The 21,603-nt window shown below is 32.1% G+C and overlaps 1 protein-coding gene and 1 long non-coding RNA gene across 5 annotated transcripts; one reads left to right on the top strand and one right to left on the bottom strand.

The window, feature by feature from the left end:
* Positions 1-57: 57 nt before the first annotated feature.
* On the top strand, positions 58-5,806 carry LOC127738089 (uncharacterized). The gene is made up of 3 exons (XR_007999936.1): positions 58-393; positions 4,466-4,580; positions 5,699-5,806. It is a non-coding gene; the product is annotated as an uncharacterized LOC127738089 (long non-coding RNA).
* A 1,106-nt stretch (positions 5,807-6,912) lies between these two features.
* On the bottom strand, positions 6,913-19,986 carry LOC127738085 (uncharacterized). Of its 4 annotated transcripts, XM_052249186.1 has the most exons (4): positions 19,789-19,986; positions 18,702-18,801; positions 10,550-11,236; positions 6,913-7,534 (listed from the first exon to the last, which is right to left on the bottom strand). In XM_052249186.1, the coding sequence occupies exons 2-4, from the start codon at positions 18,705-18,707 to the stop codon at positions 7,523-7,525; spliced, it is 705 nt and encodes a 234-aa protein (XP_052105146.1). In that variant the 5' UTR covers positions 18,708-18,801; positions 19,789-19,986; the 3' UTR covers positions 6,913-7,522. The 4 variants fall into 4 exon arrangements, with proteins under 4 accessions (XP_052105146.1, XP_052105147.1, XP_052105148.1 ...); XM_052249187.1 differs by lacking the exon at positions 18,702-18,801 and having other exon boundaries at positions 19,789-19,910; XM_052249188.1 differs by lacking the exons at positions 18,702-18,801; positions 19,789-19,986 and adding an exon at positions 18,827-19,094.
* Between the last annotated feature and the right edge of the window lie 1,617 nt (positions 19,987-21,603).

The raw sequence follows: 21,603 nt of genomic DNA, 5'->3' as shown, positions 1-21,603 counted from the left end.
ATTTCAGTGAAAAATCAATAATATTAATGTATACATGTAATGATTTTGAGAGGGGTGTAGATGCGGATTTCCTATTAATTCGTTTGAATAACAAAATTCCTTCCGGAAGTGTCTTGTTTTAATCCAATTTCCCTGAAAATTATTTCACGAAATTTTCACTGAGTTTAAAACGTTTTGTTAACCTACTTTTGATCTTCCTTTGATTGAAAGAACTTAATTGGATTGGAATAACTTTTACCAATTGTGGTACTTGTGCCTGCCATGTAGTAATGGTTTCATTTTGATTAGAGCTAAGCTTGCGCGCGCTCAGCAAGCAAAGATCTGTTGGAAATGTAAGAAGAAATTTAACTGGCGTAGTTTTAATGTAGGCTACCAGCAATATCAGTAAAAAAGGTAAGAAGAAAATAGTTCTCATAAAAGCTAACAGAAAACAACTGTAAAAAGTAAGATGAGTTCAGTGTTCATGTAAATGTAGATTACCAGAAAAGACCTGCATAAAAGTAAGAAGAAATTAGTTTTAATGTAGGTTTCCAGCAAAGATCTGTGAAAAAGTAAGATATTAATTTAATTTGCACATAAACTACCAGCACAGATCGGTAAAAAAGTAAGAGAAATTAGTTTTCAGGTAGACATGTAAAGAGTTGAGAAGAACTTTTTACATAAAGGATACGTGCAAAGATAAAAAAAAATATAAATAATTTAGTTTTCATATAGGCTGCCCTCAATGCCTAATTACTTTTCATATAGTTTTCCAGCAAAGACCCGTCACAAAGTATGTAAAATGAACAATTCCATATACCTAGGTTTGCAGCATAGACCAGTACAAAAGTAAGAACAAATTAGTTTTCATATAGGCTACCAGCAAATGTCTTTAAAACAGTTAGAAAAAAATAGTTTTCATATAAGTTCCAGCAAAGATCTGTAAAAACTCATCAAACAGTTGGAAAGCCACATAAAATACAAAATTGAAGAGTATAAATAATCGAAAATAAATTATGTTGTGCCAAATACGGCTCTGGTAATCTATACTTGGGGTAGAAAAAACATAGTGTTTTGAATATTTCAATATTACATAAACTGTAAATTTTCAGAAAAAGAACATATTAATGATATTTCATGTCAGCATACAAGTGCGGACTACTGGCCTGGTAATACCATCGGGGACGAAACGTCTTCCAGCAGTGGCTTCGACCCAGTGGTTGTAAAAACTCATCAAAGTAAAACGAATGTAGTTTTCAAAGGTTACAAAACAAAGACCAGATAAAATCAGATAAAAAAAAAGTTTTTCATAAAGGCTACAAGCAAAAATCTTTTAACAAAGTCGGTAGCATTTAGTTTTCATATAGGCTACCAGGAAAAATATGAAAAAAGTGAAAAGAATGTAGTTTTCGTATACTTAGGTTGCCAGTATAGAATGTAAGAAGAAATTTGTTTTCATATTGGATACAAGCAAACTTAAGTAAGATACTAAGACGAAATTAGTTTTCATATAAGTAATTAACATAAACCTATAAAGTCAAAAAAGAAATCAGTTGCTATATAGAGTAAAGCTATAAAAATAACAAGATATGGTATGATTGATAATGAGACAACTCTACCAGAGACCACATGATATGGAAGTTAGTTTGTATTTCTAGATCAGTGTTTTGCATTTGTTCATGTTCAAGGGCTACACATGTAATTTACATGTACTGAGAATTTACGAATTTTGTATTGTCTAAGAATTAAACAAATGACATCTATTTAACCATGACAAAAGTAATACAAAAAAAATAAATAAAAAGCAACACGAAAACAGGATAAACCGAGGTGCTCTAAATGTATATAGAAGTTGTTGCTTCAATAGTGACATCATTCGTTTAAGCTGATAAGGAAAATTGACAATGACGTTTTTACAACTTTGCCAGTTATAAATTCTTTGAGAAATATATTTGGTATTTGAATGCTCATTTTTACCAGAAAGTTAAACTCTATATTAACTTTATCCTATTGAAAAATGTGAATAAAAGGAAATGTGGTGTATACACTGGAGACAGCACCTAAAAATACAAAATCAAAAGACAAATACATCAATGAAAAAAAAGAAGGACGTCTAGAGGTCAACATACGATCTTCAAAAATAGACAGGTGTCTCAACAATAAGTCTAACCATAAATCGGTCAAGCCTAAAGAAGATGGTGAATAACTTAATAGAGATTACCTGTCATCAACACCACATTGCACAATATGACAATAATAAAAAATAAATAGTACAGACAACAGAGCATGCGTCGGGGTTAAACAAGTTACTTGAGATTGCAAAAAGCATAGGCGACAATGGTAGGCTTTTTGGAGATATAGACTTTAGAAAGTTGATTTTTTTAACGAAACCTTGCTAGAATCAAAGAAAAATTATTAGGACAGCTTTTTTAGTCCAAAAAATATAGATTCCCGTTTCTTTTCTTAACTAGAGTTGTACTTATCTCCCTTGCCTATCAATTTTGCGTTAAGAAGGAGAAGGTCCGGTATAAGGGCTAATTTCGGCGTAAAATTCAAAATACATCTGATGAAAGATGTTTGACATTTTTTAAACACTTAACTGTCTACTTCAGTCGATTCAATTAGTTTATGCTATAGATTTGAACTAATTTTGTCATTAAAGACGCTTATTTTCAAGCTTAAATATAAAAAAATCTATCAAATATGCCATAAAACGTCATTTTTCAGATTGTTTTTGTCTAAAATGAAAGTGGCCGCATTCGTGTTCAGTCTCAACATTTATACATGTTATGCATTATCAGTAAATACAACATATATATTTAAACATGAAGACTGAACACAAGTGCGGCCACTTCCATTTTAGACAAAAATCGTCTTAAAATTAGCACAATTGCTAAAATTGTGAAGATTTCAGTATTTTTGCATGACATAATGATGCAAGTACCTGATGCATGTCCATTGTATTGTCAAAAACATCCCATATTTATGTAACAAAAGTATTGTACTCTCCAAAAATAGCTAAAGGTTTACATTTTTCACATTTTTGTGAAAACGCTATATTTTGTAGCTAAAAAGGGGTCTTATCGGACCAACTCCTTTTATTGACGTTGCGTTGTCAAGTTACATATTGATTTGGTCATGGATGGCCATCAACACATCCCTTCTGCCTGTATCGTTGTTGTAAGGACAGTAAGACGAGTTTCTGACGTGAAATTGTCTGGAAACAGCACGTTAACGTATTCCTGCCTGCAGTATTCTTATGGCCTGATTAAGATTTGCATTGCTCAGTCCCAACAATATGGAGATTCAACATGTTTTTAATGATTCAAGTGTGGGTATGGATTGAAAGAATTGTTTCAAGAATAAAAAACCTTAAAAAAATCATTTATAGGTCAGTTTAAATTTCGCTTTAAGAAATTCGTGCGACTTCAAAAATCCGGAATGTTCAATAACCTCAGGTAAGTCAGGTATTGAATTTTTCTAAACATAAAGAAATATGGAAAGCATGAATAGTAGTTCTATGAGGATCAATCATGATTTGGTAAAAAAAAATTACCAAAATGTATGTTGCGTTTCTAAAGTCCGTCAGTATATTATGATCGATTTCCCCTTAAAAACTTGACAAATAAATGATTAATAATTGATTGTTGTTTGCATCAAGAAGCAAACGTTTCATGAATATTTAGAACAAAAACAAATTAACACTCAATCTAAAGGTTAATTCCAAAAGACAAGAAATTAGAACTACCACTTGAAACATATGGTGATATGGTCGATAGGGCAGACAGTTTTTCTTGTAATAGGTCACTTACGACGTCCTCAAAGAGTTTGATGCAACGGTTCTTTGGCGTTTAGCGAGCGTTATACATTCGGGCATCGAATTTAACGTCCCCATTCCGACCAATCGTAGCTGAATATTTGTAAATCTAATGCAACAACAGACGCCCATTAACTGGACAGTCGGACAACTCAGGCGGTTAAACTGGTACAAATGTGTGTACTCCAGGAAATGAACGACAGTCAAAACAATTATATAAATGATAAACAAAATAGATTGTTCTTTATATTAAGATTTCCACTCAGTCATCTCGGCGTTCTTCTTGTAAACTTGAAACAGAATATAGGATATGTTGAAAAGATACCCTGCTATGAATTAATTTTGGTTTTAACGATGTCCTTGCATACATTGAAATGAGATAACACCATACTTCTTATCAGAGATAAGACGTACGACGGCTTACTTGTAATTTTAAAATAGATATTGCGTAGATTGAAAGAAGATGTTAAAAATATTGCTTTTGGGTCTCATTGGTTGCATCTCTTTGGGTAAGCGTAACGTTAAATAGAATATTGTAACACGAACACTATAATTATTTTGCCCATCTTTTTTTTTTTTGTTTTTTTTTTGTTACAGTGTCAAATATACGATACAAATCATTTATAAAAGTGTTTTTCATAGTACGTTTTGTAACATTTATTTTTGTAGTGTCATCATTTCCTGCTTCCCAGACAACTACTGACTGTCCAGTGGCTCTGTCGAACTGTTTAAGAAATCCATGCGATGGAGCACCATGTCCTTTGAGGAGAGCAGCAACCTGCGTGTGAGTCTTGTAAAATAACAAAATCTTTACCAAAGGTTATGAAAATAATAGCCTCTTATTGAGAACATAAAAATGAAGTTATATTAGCCAGAGGAGCAAACAGATTCACATATAAGGCATTTTTGCCACAGTTTGAGAAAAAAATGTCCATATTTTTGCAGAAGAGGGGAAAAGGGATAAGTAAGGTTAATAATGTTAAACAAAAAATTTGACCTGTTGTTTATTACTTTTTGTAAACTGGAGTTGTATTTGCTAGCTTTAATGTGGCAAAACCGTTTTCTTGTAATGTCTTTTGTAAAACTCTATTCAAAAGAGTAATTTCAACGTGTCATTAACAATATGTAATGAGCCAATGAGACAGCGACGAAACAACACGACAAAGCAAAACAATATATAATGAGGTCAACATAGTCTTCAACAATAAACGAGTATCCATACACTATGTAAGCTTTAAATCGTCCGGAGTCTTATAAAAGTCGTAAATCGAATTATCGGAAATAATTTATTTAAAAGCTATACCATCAACACACAATTATCAACTTTATTTTTGTTCATTTTACGTGTACCAAGCAAATGATCTTTTACCATTGAAAAGTTCTGATTTAATTTTAATGGTTTACAATTTCTCTCAAAATATTGAAATATTATATAAAAAAAACATAGCATGTGATCTTTAAATAGGCAACAATTCTGTTTTTACAATTTTAGTTAAGTTCCATTTATTCTTGTAGTGTTATCCTAAAAAAATCTTGAAAATTTACATTTGGACGTACGGCAATTTTGAAACAGCAATCAATTCGTGTAGTGCTTTTATTTATCAGTTAGTTTTTTAATAGTATATGTTCAATAATTCTATTACAAGAACTTATTCTCATACTTATTCAATCAATGACACCACATTTTACAAAATCCAGAAACGATGATTAAAGCAGCTTAAAGGTACCATTAACATATTCAAACTCCCTCCGATAAAGTTGTCCAACATGTTCAAACTCCCTCCGACAAAGTTGTCTAACATGTTCAAACTCCCTCCGACAAAGTAAGAAATCGTTGAATGTGGTCAAAGATATGGTTTATCGTACATTTGTTTATTTATGCATTTTTTAAAATCTTTTCAGCCCTAACTACTGTGGCGGATGTTATGACACTTGGTATGAAAATGGGAAACGAGTTTACTGTTGGGGACCATGATGGTTTGAATGAGTGAATAAAGTAGTTGCTGTATTTTTCTGTTTGTATTAATGAATTATTTGATGTATATCCAACCACCAAAAAAAAAAATCGAAACGATTATTCGTTCTATGTTGTTAATTTTTATTTTTGGATGATCCCATCTTACATTGTTTATAAAGTATATCCTAACTCGTTCGATATGCCAGTTAATATACTGTTAGTTGTCATTTGGTGGTTTTTAGTTTTTTTGCCATGGCATTGTCAGTTTGTGTTCGTTTTTAGTTTTTTGCCATGGCATTGTCAGTTTGTGTTCGTTTTTAGTTTTTTTTGCCATGGCATTGTCAGTTTGTGTTCGTTTTTAGTTTTTAGCCATGGCATTGTCAGTTTGTGTTCGTTTTTAGTTTTTTGCCATGGCATTGTCAGTTTGTGTTCGTTTTTAGTTTTTTGCCATGGCATTGTCAGTTTGTGTTCCTTTTTAGTTTTTAGCCATGGCATTGTCAGTTTGTGTTCGTTTTTAGGTTTTTGCCATGGCATTGTCAGTTTGTGTTCGTTTTTAGTTTTTAGCCATGGCATTGTCAGTTTGTGTTTGTTTAAAGAGTTTGAATGTTCCTTTGGTATCTTTCGCCTCTCTGTTACTGTTGTGACGTTAGAAATTTCAATAAACGTGATCTATGTATAAAAATGTATCCTTGGTAATTAAATTGTTACAAAAAAGATACAAACATTTAGCTTGAGAGTTTGGTTGTAACATTGGAAAACTTATTACAAATAGGTTATTACATCCTAATTTAAAGTGATGTTGTCAATAGAGCCCGTAAATCTAGATAAAATCCGGGTAAACTTATCGATTCTTTAAGTATGCTTATTTTAAAAGGTTATCAATTTAACACTGTAATAAGATCTTTGCATATGGTTTTTATCGATAAAATTGAGAATGGAAATGGGGAATGTGTCAAAGAGACAGCAACCCGACCAAAGAGCAAACACAACCAGCCCAATGCCACCAATGGGTCTTCAACACAGCGAAAAATCCCACACCCGGAGGCGGGCTTCAGCTTATCCCTAAACAAAAATGTGTACTAGTTTAGTCAGTGAAAATGGACGTCACACTAAACTCCGAAACATATAAATGAACTAAAATTAAAAAATCATGCAAGACTAACAAACATTGATTTTGTTATCAATAAATTTAAACATATATTAACTTCATACTATTGCTATACAGCTATGCACAATTACAATCCTACATTCTGTTGATACTTCTATGTTCCCACGATGTTCTAGATCAATACTTGCTAAATCTGAGTCAGATTATAGATCTTTCAAGAAATAAAAAAATCTATAGATATATATGCTTGATATTTTTTCTTTCCATTGTTGAAAAGATTCCATGAATATTTCAATTTTTAATTCAGTATTTCTTTCATCTTTTTTTCTATGTCAACTGGAGTATACGGACATATATTTTTTTAAATATTCTATCCTTGAGAGATTGAGTTTCATAAATGTTATATTTGCAGGACTTGCATGTTCTGTTTGTTTGTTTTTTTTGTTGATTTGTAAGTTTTATTTCTTAAAAGTGTGATAAAAACATGAAAAAAGAAGCATTTTCTTTTACATTTAAACAATTAACCGATTACAACTATGTACCGGAAAGCGGTATTGCTGCATCTATCAGTTGAATAAATAAAAATATCAAACTTTAAGAATAAAACAAAAGTTTTTGAGCTATTGTCTGTTTCCAATGATGAATCAACATGTTCACTGTGTCAGTAGCCACCCTGAAAATAGATTGAGTAAATGAATTGTAATATGTATATGACTCGTATATAAAAGGAGGTACTAGCTATAGTGTATGTGGATTATTATAAGTTATTTTAGTTCATTAGATCAATGACGAAAGAGAAACAATGGATTTCCACTAAATTGGAAATATACAAACATAGCCGTATTTGCCCTCATTTGTTGTACTATTATTCTCTTAAATTTGACAATAAGTAATATACATTTCATCTCTTTTTCACACCGTATTTGTGTACATAAGACCATTACAAGAATACCTATAGATGAGACAAGAGATAATTATAACACATACTTGAATGTTCTAGTTTTACGGTACTATATAAGGGGAAACAGAAGGAGTCCAATGTCTATCTGTTTTGTATGTGTTTAGTCGGTTATTTTTTGGTATAAATGCACTGAAAGCGTTTAAAATAATCTTTATCTGATCTGACGTGGATCTGAATATTAATAGCTTTATTTTGAACTGATATCCGCTTTTTCTTCACTGTCCTTTTAAATTTTACTGTTTTTAATTTCCCTATCTTAAATTCTTTGTCCTTTTTTATTGTATGTTCGGTGAGTTTGTATATTATGTACACGAACTGCTAATGACATGAACAACAAAAACAAACAGATTTGCATTCACTGTTTAAATTTTAGCATACAAAAGTGATTGCTTACAACCACTTCATTTGAACTATGGTGGATAGTTATCTCATTGGAAATCATACCACATCTCCTTATTTTTATAAAGGCATGACATAGAAAACTTCTATGTAAAAGTTTCAGTAAAATTATATTGAATCGTTTCAAAGTAAAGATATTAGACCAAACAAAAATGCTTGTAATGATTCTTTGAATTTTTAAATGTAAAAAAAAAACCAAGCTGAGTACAGTTTTGATAGCGTCAATTCAGACAAGACGTAAATGTCAAAACCAAAACTTAAACGTTTAAGCAAAACAGATGGATGGATGGATGGATAGCTGTTTAACTTCTAGTGGCAAATTAAAAGCATACTTAGGTTGAGAACATGTTAGTTAGCCTGCTGTACTAGACCGACACGCTGAGTCGGATTTTTAATGTGCCAGTTCACAAGGAGCGTGATTTTTAATGTGCTAATTCACAAGGTAACAGTTTGCAGGAAGATATGGAAAAAAAGTAAAATAACAAAAATACCAAACTCCAAGGGAAATTCAAAACCGAAAGTCCTTTATAAAATGGCAAAATCAAAAGCTCAAACACATCTAACGAATGGAAAACAACTGTCATATTCCTGACTTGGTACAGGCATTTCCTTATGTAGAAAATGGTGGAATAAGCCTGGTTTTAAAGCCAGCTAAACCACTCACTTGTATGACAGTCGCATAGAATTCCATTATATTGACAACAATGTGTGAGCAAAACAAACAGACTTAACAGGTAAAAACGTCAAAAATCGGGGTACAGCAGTCAACATTGTAATATAATCTTAATCACTATAAAAACAAACAACTGTTTCAACAAAGAAACACAAAATGGCATATGGACAAAATACATAAGCAAAAATGAAAGACAAGAACTCAAAATTGACCATAGCACAATAACACAATGGCGGGATGTACAAGTACCGATCCACGTCATTGGTATATAATCAAAAATTGATAAACAGTAAAGGTTAAAAATATACAAGGACAAAAAAGGGAGACTTTAACACGTAATTAAGATGATAAACAACGTCAGTACCTAGAATCTATACTTCAAGACCATCATGTATTATTTGTGAAGTTGATACGGAATATTTATCAACAAGGTGTTGGTATCTTCCAATGAACTTTTTTAGAAACATTACGAGACGTTCTTTGACATATCATTGGCTCATTTACTTTTTGCTCAAATACTGGTGACGTTTAAGTCTGAGTAGCAGCTGCAAGCTCTTGAATACCGAATGAGTTTGGTAATGTATATCCCATATGAAGATGAAGTTGGTATATTGCTGGTAAGGTGGGGAAAATTTATAATTTCAAAAATTAAAATCGTCTCACTTGTCATAGATTCCGGTATTGAGATGACCGCTTATGTCAAATTCGAGGTATAAGTCTAAAATGAGGCGGAGGAAGTCGTGTCTGTTGTGTCTTTAATTTTTTAGTTCTGGAGGATAAATTAATGGAACCCAATCAGAAAAGTTTGGATTGTTAATTGAAAGAACATCATCAATATATCTGAATGTGAAATTAAATGATCGGACTTCTTTGATTTTCTTGTTTTTGACAAGTATCTGAAGGAACTCCAACTCATATGAAAATAAGAAGAGATCGGCAAGGAGAGGCGCACAGTTCGTTCCCATAGGAATGCCGACAACTTGCTGAAAAAATCTACCTCCAAATTCAACAAATATGACACACTACCAGGACACATTCTGACTCCGAGCACCAAATACCAATTTCACAGTCTTTGGTTTGACCCGGCTGGGGTTCGAACCCAATAACTCCCGAACTCGAGGCGAACACTCTATACCAACAAGACCACCGAGGCGGTTCAAAATAAAAGAGTAACATAAGACACTGATATAACAATACTGCAATTTTACACATGCCAAACTAAAGTTTCTATTCCACGATTTGTCTGAAATCTGTGTTGCATCTATTAGTGATGGGTTTTTGTGTTTCGCGCACTTGCAGCATTACAAAATGTTATTTCGAAGCAATGAAAATGAAGATAATGATGATATAAATGTGAACATGAAATTAAATTTCATTAGGAAAAGGTGTGAGATGGGATACAAAAGGGTAAAGAATTTCGACTGTCACAAGAACTATAAAGGGTTTGTATAAATTGACATAAAGGCTAACTATTATTTATATCAATGTTTTATGTTAATTTGTTAAATCATAAAAAAGTCAACTATCACCGGTTTAATTAAACAATTAATTATGAACAGTTCTTTATTTAAGCTTTTTAATTTGCATTTTTTCTTTGATATGGCACTAATTCTCTCACAATTGTATAATTTTGTTCAATTCTTAATTTAACTCACCTTACGTTGCTTTTTTCCATACTTTATTCTTTTGCCATATGGCTTTCTAATTTTCTCGCGACGTGTCCCGCCATTATATCCATTATATATTATATTTCTTGACCTATTATTTCTGCTTTGACGACGATTACTAGATCTGCGCTGGGGTTCAACCCTCCCATTGGCTCCTCTACCAGCCATGTTACCCAGTCTTCCAACTCGGGGTGCATTAGATGCAACCATATTAGCTGATCCTGATAATCCACCCATGCCTCCTCCACCAGCCATATTGCCCATATTACCAACCTGCCGGAAGGCACCAGGTGAAACCATTCTAGCCGGTCCTCCAGCCATGTTGCTCATTAGGTTTCCCCTCTCTTCTGCTTTTATATAATCCTCTACGGGCTGATCTGGATCTACTGGATCTAACGGGTTCGGACTATTTGCCTTTGGTGTATAGGCTTGATCTCCAAACATCGGATCTGAAACACTTACTGTGTCAGGAGCTGGTCCATCAGCAGCCATACTATTCATAGGACTGGAAGCACCAAAAGCACCTGCTCTTTCAACACCTCTATTTAAAAAAGGATCAACAGCGCGATACTGATTGTCAAAAGGGACACTACCCATTCCAACATTGACATTGTTGCCATTTTGAGATCTAGCTGTTGTGATACAGAGGGAAACGACTAATATAAGAAGCTTCATCTGTAACATATAAATACATAATTGATGGCTAGTGAAAATACGACATAAAATACCATATGCATTATCAAGAGGATTTTAATTCTATAATTCTGGACGGCCCAACAAGATTTTGGAGATATTGCAATCTTGAAGTCGGTGTTAAGCGTCTTATTACATAACCAATTATACAGTATTTGAAAGTAACATATAAAATCATTAAAACAAATATAAATGCAAATTCTGGAATAAACATTTATTGTCTATTGTTTAGATAGTCTGACATAAACCGTCTTTGACAGATAGATATGAACCCATAATCGGAGTAGTCAAAACATGATTGTATTTAAACCAAAAGATAATTATAGGAAAATTTGAACAAGATTAACTGCTGACAGTTATTTATAAAGTGCAATTATCAAAGTCTGAAAGGTAATAGTCCAACTTAATTTCTTCCGGTGATCTGACGATTTTAAAAACCTTCTGTCCACTAAGAAAAACTGTTGAACTCAATAAAAATTTAAGATGAGACGTCACAAAACCTGTAAGAACGTTGTATCTGATTTTATTTTACGAGCGGCAGTATTCTTCAAACAACAGTGTTGGATACCTTCCTGCAGTAGTGAACAAATTTTTAATTACCCCAAGCTTTCAAAACTATATGCCGTATTTTATGTCCTTGTAAAATTCAGTGGTCTTTCTGTTAGTACCTAGACCTAGATTTTTATAGTTTTGTATTGGGTGTTTTATTTTTACGTCATGTGGTCTAGATATCAAAAGGGGATGTAGTCACAAAGAACTGGTTTAACTGATTTGATTTTTCTACTCTTTACACTACTATTCCCCGTGCTCAATTGAAAGATCGAATACATGTCTCATTAAAAAATAATTTTTTTTCCGACAAACTGAGGATCGTTGACACATTTAAAAAAAATAGAGAATGAAATATCTTAATTTGTGAAGAACCGCTAAGATTCCCAAAACAAATACACCGAAGATGATCGTCAATATATTTGTTGAGTTAAGTGGATTGATATTTCAGCAGACAGTCGGTATTCTGAGAGTACTTATTGCACACCCCTAATGGCCGACTTGTTATTGTATTCATATGATGCAGAATTCATACAAAAACCTTCTCGAAGACAAAAAAATCAACATCCCGATAAGTTCACTATACTGATGATGTCCTGTCACTTAAATACCCTCATCGAGTGAGTGTTTGCATCTCATGTATCACAGAGAACATGAAATTACTTCCGAAACTAAAATGTCTGCTTCATATCTTGATCCTTATTTTGATGTAAACACAGATGGGCGACATTAAACAAAATCTATGAAAAACGTGATGATATCAACTTTTCAATTGTCAACTTCCAATTTCTCAGCAGTAACATACCCTCTGTTCCATAGTTTGGTGTTTACATATCTCGATAATACATTAACGTTACGCTCGTGCATGTTCACACTATACGGAAAAACTGCTTCAACAGAGTTCTGAGGAAAAACAGTTAAAATCTACACTACAAAAGTTTAACAATCAACCACGGTTTAGTTGACCGATACGATAGGTCTGTATCTCAACTTCATAGCGACATGTGTTGCGGTCTTAGAGCTTTAGGTAAATGTACAATTTGATTTAATATTCGTGGAATTTGTAATCTTATCACGTGTCCTGTGTTAAAAAATAAAAATACCGAAAGATATCTTGAAGTCAACTTGCAGTCTTTAAGTCATGCTTAGTTATGAAGCTGTTAATCGTCCCAAGTATATGTTACAGTTGCTGATGATTATGCATACTATAGTTGATTGTTGGTAATACATGTACAAAAATACAAAAACCCTTTTACAATTAAATGCAAACACTTCATTCAATTTGTTAAAAAGAACAAAGGGCCTTCGCACAAAATGACAGCAAACAATAAATTTGTAAGTTTCACGAGGACTGACAATATAAGAACTTTCAATTGATCAGCCTTCGCAGAGAAAATGTTAAGGAATAGCAATACACAGTTAGGGGTGAGGTTTGTTATTTTTGCCCCGATGAATTTTTCAAATCATTAAAGTGATTGTGCAATACAATTAATTATTAAATAACTGAAGAGTAATATCACTATAGCCTTCAAAGTGGGTTTATATGAACATCAAATTTGTGTGTTTTTTTTTGGCATGTTTTATAGGCCGTTTTCTGTTTGACAGTCCGCCTTTTCACATCCGTAAGCCATAGGTCCAGAAATTATTGTAATGTTTTCCAACAAATTGTTTTCGCTTGAACTTTTCGATGCAATTTTATCTGGTCTTTTGGTTGATAAATGACAATGGTTTCTGAACACAAATGGATTGAAATTCTACTTTGGACCAAATGTTGGGGACACTTGTGACATTTCACCCCCCTTTTGCAATATATTGTATCAAATGAATACACATTGTTGCCATTGTTACACCAAAAAGAGATTATATTTCACCATTTTAACTATTGGAAATCAAATCTTTAGAAAATGATGTTCCCATACATATGCACATACATGACACAAACAGTAAGCTTAATTTATCAGAAAGCAAGAAAAAGAGGGTGGTTACTAATTATGAGTGCCAAAGTTTTTTCCTAACTGTGTATTGCTACTTAAATACTGAAAATTTCAAGTTGGAGGGCCGATATTTTGGGTCCAAAGTATCTTGCATTAATTATAAATGCATCTTTTTAGCCGGTAAACAAACGTTTCCTTCGAAACGTTGCAGCGGAAAATTTCAATAATAAAGATCATAAACTATTAGCAGTAAATCCTCAACTCTCCATTAATTTCCTTATCATGGTCAATTGCCGTCAAATGTGTTTTGACTGTTTACAAAATGTTGAATTACTTGAAAAAAAGTTATGTTTACAAAATTAATCGAAATACTATGGCTAATTATCGCCGACTTCCTTATGTTAGCGTGTTTGTTCAACCGATAAATCATAATTTTGTTATGTCTTATTTTCCGTGTAAAGAAGATATAAAGATACTGTAAAATAACAGCTGCTAAACACACTTTTGATTTGCACCTGTCATTTCGTGTCATTTCACATTACCAAAGTAACCTGATTACTGTTACATTTAAACCTTTTCAAATTAAAATACCGCTTTAGTAATTTAAATATGAAATATCTAGACTCAAAAATGAATGTGGTTAAAACCAGTGTGAAATTACGCTTATATACTTTTTTAAATATTATTATCGAAAACAATATAAAAACCAACAAAACATCTATTGTAGACGATTTTACAGAAATTTAGACAGTGAAAATTAATAATCGCCAGAATAAAAGGGTTGGAAAATGAATATTTTAAAAGATTAAGTATCGCTTTGACTAAATTGATATCATGTAATAAGAAAAATGTAATAATTGAAAAAGAAACTTATTTAGCAAAACATATTATAAGGTACTTATTGGATACATATAAGGATGGATCCATCCCGTCGAGTTGAATGAAATATATTTAAAGAATTGTTTTTCGTGAAGGGCTGTCCTTGAAGTTCAAGTCCAATGTGAGGGACGGGTTGAACGCTCGATAACGTGTTTCACCCGTCACATTAAGGCTGTGTCAGTCTCAAGTCGGGTGGTTTTTATTGTTTGTTACATAAACCAGGCCGTTGGTTGTCTCGTTTTATTTGCATTATTTTTGTTCATGTCTGGCCTATTATAGCTTACTAGGCAGTATGGGTTTTGCTTATCATGGAAGGCCGTATGATGACTACACAGTTGATAACATCTACGTCATTTAGTCTATTGTGGATAGCTGCATGTCTCATTGGCAATAATACCTCATCTTTTTAGTTATAGATATTTCATATCTTTTGGATAGTTTTGTGGTGTTTCGTAAATTATACCATAGTTTTTTGTTGAAAGCCCCGGCCTTAACCTCACGAGACCGAAGGTTTTTTGTTGAAAGCCCCGGCCTTAACCTCACGAGACCGAAGGTTGCCGGGGGTTTCAACAAAAACTATGGTATAATTTACGAAACACCACAAAACTATCCAAAAGATATGAAATATCTGTTTTAACCTATAGCATCTTTTAATGTTTAAAATTTTATACTTCATTTTTTTTTGTATGTTTAATTTAAAAATAATTTTAATAAGAATCAGCTAAATAACCCTTTTCGGGCCTTACACACAAAGCTCCGCCTACTTTCTTAAATAAGCACGGGATTCTGAAACCGCGGGAATATCAGTTAGACCTGAATTTTCGACACCAAAGGATGCACAATTACATTGGTGGCGGATAACGTTACAGATCTGGACGAAAACATGGCGAAGGAATTAGATTTTCTGGATATGGACGCAGGATAAGTCACAGATTTTCTGATATTTGGAAGCTCTCTTGAATCCCAGATTTAGAGTTAGTTTTTATTTATTTCATCTCAACGATTGAAATGTTGAATTGTTTTTATTATTAAGGATTATGTACCCTTGTGTTGATTCAATGCTAAACATATGGAAATTTTATAGAAAATCCACAGTCTTTCCACTTGTACTCTCATATTTGGCAATTCGGTGCTTGATAGAAAGAGGATTATTGCATGGAGTACTAGCAATGATTTCCTTAAAAAAAGTTGATAAGTTTAGATATTGATTGAAACAAATATAAATATGGACCAATTCAAGTAAACCTTCTAGGGTGCGCCCGACTTTATTGACTCGGCACGAGGTTTTTTTAAATTTAAAGATTGTTTAGGACTTTTTGTAAACAATTAACGCTAGCACATCATAGAAAAACAAGTGAGTAATTTATGTTTAAAATTTTATATAAATAATCTCTGTATTAAAGTCTGTGGATTTTTTACAAATATCTTGGTTTTATTTTCCACAAAATCCTCTTTTTATATTAATTGCAATGAATCAATAAATAATAATACTTTGCACGAAGTTACCCCTTAGTATATGTACAATATGACCCATCTCTATTATTCATTATCTTTGCTGTTTTGAGACTTGCAGTTTGAAAATTTCGTAATTCACATGGCTACAGAAGGGGTCATAAACCTTAATTTTTAATAACAAGGAAATTAATTTCACCAGAGCTTTTAAAGTCATACATTTATTAAAAGGGAACCCGGATTTCAAAATTATCACGATTATAATCATGCACATGTTGATTATAGGTAATTTATACAAAAAGTTGTGCATTTTGAGTAACCAGTTGCTATCTAATTTTAACGGTCCAACATTATTGTTATAAATAGTCTAATGTATATATCATATATATGAAGCTCCTTAAAAGGGGCGTGCCACCTTTTCCATCCCTCTTAAAAAAAAAGCCTCGGCAAATTTAAATCTAGACACGTAGCTGTACAGTGGAGCCTATGATGATACAATCTAAGTATATATTTCAATAACTGAAAATCAGCTGATATTTTCAAGTAATATAGATTATATATATTTTTTAAACTATTCGTTTGGTTGTTTTGAGAGGATATGTTTGTTTATTTTAAAATATAGGACACTGGAGTTGGTGTACGTGGATTCGATTCCCACCCTAGGCATTCATTTAAATCGGCTGGTGCAAAGTGGGCAGTTGAGCTTAGTGGCCCCGCACTAACTATGTTGTTCTTGTGTCAAAAAATTCAAGAGACCAAAGCCAGGTCTCCCTATCTTTCTTTTTCTTTTCGAAGACCATATCCAACAAAACCATGGTATAATTGTGAAAATTATACCATAGATAGCTATGGTATAATTTTCGGTTATTGGGATTTATACTCTTGTTGCATTCCCATAGGTTACATTGTACAGCTATAGGTTAATTTTACATTAAATCATAATTGTGCTCACATATTTGCTCTCTTTTCTGCATTTCTACATTAATGTCAAAACCAATCCATCATAATATGATTGCTATGAACTCTTAGATAAAAATTAAATATTAAGAAAAAAGGACCGTATTTAATCGTGTCCTTACTTTGAAAGCAAATTAGATCGGTACGAATTGAACACAAGGCACAGATTTTCTGATAAAAAATGCTCAAAATTAAATATGTAGTAAAGCAATTGTGATTTAAAATAATTTGTAAGGTTTTGCATTAGTTGTGTATTGTTTTACGAATAAAATACAAACTTACAGTAATGATGCTAACAGTAACTTGTGGCTGTGTCATATATTAAACATTTTTTCCTATGAAGTCAATCTTTTGCAGAAAAACACATTGATGAATCATTTAAACAACGTGATATAAATATGAATGATAAGAAAACAATGTTATTAATTCAAGTCAATCATATATGCGTTTCAAAACAAACACATAATTCGAAAGTTTATTTTAGGAATATTAAAACTCCAAAAGTTTAGAGAAAACTTATGTCGCATATCACACACTTGGACTAGAAATGTTTAATAACTAAAAGTGTTTTTTTATCTAACTTTTGCTATTTTCCTAATAATTTGATTTGTTAAAATGAAAGGTATAAGATGAAGACTGTTTTCATGTCACATAACCACATGTAAATTCTAATTTATTGATACACAAAGATGAATGTGTTTGAAATCGCAAAAAGCGAACATTGGTCTCATGATCCATGTTTGTTACTATTCAGATAAATGATGCAATTACTTCAACATAATGAGAATTCAATGAATCTAATGCATTACAGGCGAAGGTTACATTTAAAAGTTCCAGATCGTATGCAAAAGCAAATATCATATCTTTGAAAAACTGGAGGTGTGGGATATAAGTCAATGAAATAGAAATCTAAATTAAAGACCTAGAGATCATCAGATGTACAAACGTTAAAGATAGACTGGTGTCTATACAATATGTCAATCTTTAAAATTTCGCACTTAGTTAATTACCAAAGATCCGCCTTTAGCACAAATTCCCCAAATGACAACACATTGACTTTCTAAATTTGACATTATTTTGCACGTTATTGCAAGATTTTATATCATCAATTATCGAAATTTCTATGGGAACCAACGACAATCCTTAATTGAAGATATTTTTTCTGTACTGTTTGAAACTTCTTTCGCAGAAAAAGTCAAGAAGGAAAAATTTAATTTTTAACAAATTAATCGGAATTTTCAAGAATAATAGCAGATACTTTACGCTTGATTATGTAATTTAGCTTAAGTGGCCCCGCACCGACTCTGTTGTTCCCATGTCAAAAAATTCAGGCGGCCACGGCCAGGTCTTGCTATCTTTCTTTTTCTTTTCGAAGACCATATACAACAAAACCATGGTATAATCGTGAAAATTATACCATAGATAGCTATGGTACAATTTACGGTCATTAAGATTTATACTCGGGTTGCAATCCCATAGGTTCCATTATACAGCTATAGGTTAAGCGAATATCAACAATATAGAATTGAGAATAAAAACTGGGAATGTGAAAGATTGGTTTAGATGTTTTTAGAAAGTTTTTTTCAACATTTCAATTTATGAATTGATTCCATATTTAATATATATTTAGCTCTCATACATAAAATCTAACAATAACAGTAGTAGTTTATACGTACTGTCATTTAACTCTTATTTTCCACAAGGGAGGTAAGTTCGTATTTTCATATTTCGCACCACTGCGCATTCCTCTGGCACATTGAATGCGTCATGTTTCCACTAAATGATAAAAATTAGGACTTACCGTTTCGTTTCTGTTTGTGTTTTGTTTGTGAAATTCCACAGCTATCCAGAAATTTCAAATTGTCCCTTCGTAGTGGCTTCAATTTTCGTAATATGATTATAGGATGTGATACGATTGTCAATGAGACAACTATTAACCAGAGACAAAAGTGCGAAGATGTAATGTCCATTCCTGATGACGGAAATAAATGCCTGACGTAAGTTCGACTCAACGTGTCAAAGAGTAGACTCGTAATTGCAATACATGAAAGCATGAAGTTTGGTTAATTCGAAAGGTTTCCAAGTTTGGACAGGCACCAACGTTGATTGAACTTGCATCTGACTATAACATTTGTACTTCCGTCAACCGAAATAGATTTCACGAAAATATGAACAAAGGAGGAGTAGAAATTTGAAATTCTAGATAGTTGAGTTATTGTACATATACACGCAATAATGGATCTACTGTTAATTGTACATGCAGATGATGAATGAGCTATTTGCCACTGAAATGGCCGTTAATTAACCGATCTCTTCACTGTATCTCTACCGATAATGTCAATACCAATTAGTTATAACTTAAATATAAATATTATGTTACTTCTGAGCTCTAAATTAAGAATATAATATCAAGAAAAATGCAAAATATTGATTCCAGAGAGTCTTTTAGAGCAAAAATAAAATTGTAGTCATATGGCTTAAGTAGTACTCCTGATAAAATAAAACCGCAACATTAACTACATCAAGTAATAAGGTATTTCACGAGGTTCCAAAGAAGTTAACGAATAATACTCAAGTCTTAAAGCTATTTTGCCGGTAAACGCAACCGATTTCTTCTGTAACCGTGTTTTACGTAGATTTTAGACCAAAAAAAAATCATTTAGACAATGTCATTTGTAAGATTTTGTATCAATTGTAGATTTAATTCTTTCGAATTTCATACAAAAGCAAAAAAAAAAAAAAAAAAAACAATAACAAACTTACTGTATCGATGATGCTTGAAGTTTGAGTTGAAATGTATTTGTAAAAGTCGGCCCTGTGAAGTCACACTTTTGCACAAAAACGACATTGATGAATCGGTTAATGAGATATTTATTTCAACAACAACAATCTAAAATCGTGGATAAAATATGAATAATTAAAAACAATCAGATATTCTATGCCAATCATTTGCGTTACATACTGTAGTAACATATCAATTAAAAAATTATTTAAGGAATATCGAAACTCCAAAGGGTTATAGAAAAACTAATGTCATATATTAGGCACATCTGTATATAACTGTATGATTTTGTTGTCAAGGTGTTTTTATCACTTTTGATATTTTCATTATGATTTAATTGGTCAAGCAGAATAAAAGGGGAGGCGTTCCAATGTGATCATGCAATGTTATTACATGTAAATCTATTGCATGAAAAAAAGATACATGAATTTAAGGAAATGCCCAATCCTTCCGTAAACGTGATCCAACACCTAACTGACAATGACATAACATCCTGTTATTTTACCTTTATATTTTGAAAATATTGTAGTAATTAGAAATAATTGTTGGCTTGGCAAGGTAGTTTGTACCATAACGTTATGGACAGTGCAAACAGATTAATTTAAATGTCAGTTTATATATTGTCGCGAAACAAAGTACTAGTAATAATTGAATATAATTTTACCAACAATATTTGTAGATTTTGATATTTTAGTCTGGCAGAATATAGTTTAACTTTTTTAGTTAATGCCCCCTTCACATACACATTTTTTTCTGTGTATGCCTGTCCCAAGCCAGGAGCATGTTATCAATAGCTGCTTGCCATAATATTGTTTTATATATTTGCATCAAATTCAATGCACAAACAACAGGTGTATCTGTAGCTCATGATGCAGGTATTTAAAAAAAAAATTGCAGTTAATACTAATTAAAGAAATTTCATAATAAGATGTAATGACAAACCTTGGTAGAAAGGAAATTAGAATTTGCGATAGGTTACGGAAAACAGTTCTAAGAAATAATAAGAAAGTGATAAAATGAAAAAAAAAACCAAAGAAATAAGGTAAATAATAAAAATGAAAAAAAAACTGCCCGAGAAAAATTTGACCAAATTTTGATATATTTTTTATTAGATAATTCCAGTCCTAAAATCACAGGAAAATAATAAAGATGTTAATAAAATATAATACGGAGAATAACGTAATTCTACCAATTCAAAATATAAATAATGAGCCAAATTTTGGCCATACTGTATATGACGATACTGACAAATGTGAACTAACGATTAAATACTTCGCGTCAATATTAAAAATTGAAGAACAAAATATTGAGCTGCCATAATTTGAGAATAGAACGGAAAGTATAATTAGTGATATTCAAATAACAGAGAGTGAAATAATCGATTTACTTCTTACTCTTGATCCTAAAAAAGCATCTGGCCCAGACAGAATCAGTCAAAAAAATTGCAAAATCCCTTAAAATAATACTTAATAAATCCCTGTTCCAAGGTAAATACCCTTCTTCATGAAAATAGCCAATGTAATTGCCATATTTAAGAAAGCAGATGCATCCCTACCATCTAATTATCGACCGATATCCTTAATTAGCTGTGTAGGAAAAGTAATGGAGAGGGTAGTCTACAAACATATTTATAACCATATACATAGGAACAAACTCATTTATATGTATCAGTCAGGATTTTCAGCTGTACATGTATTTGTATTTTTGAGCAAATAAAATCGTTATAAACTAAATTAAAGTTTATTTCCATTGGGTATATGTGACCTTGCACTTAATTATAATTCTCGACAGGGGAC

The sequence above is a fragment of the Mytilus californianus genome, unplaced genomic scaffold, assembly GCF_021869535.1.
Source record: "Mytilus californianus isolate M0D057914Y unplaced genomic scaffold, xbMytCali1.0.p SCAF_4, whole genome shotgun sequence".
Classification (NCBI taxonomy): Eukaryota; Metazoa; Mollusca; class Bivalvia; order Mytilida; family Mytilidae; genus Mytilus; species Mytilus californianus.
The sequence above is the reverse complement of the archived record's forward strand: the minus strand, read 5'-3'. Positions and strand labels throughout refer to the sequence as shown.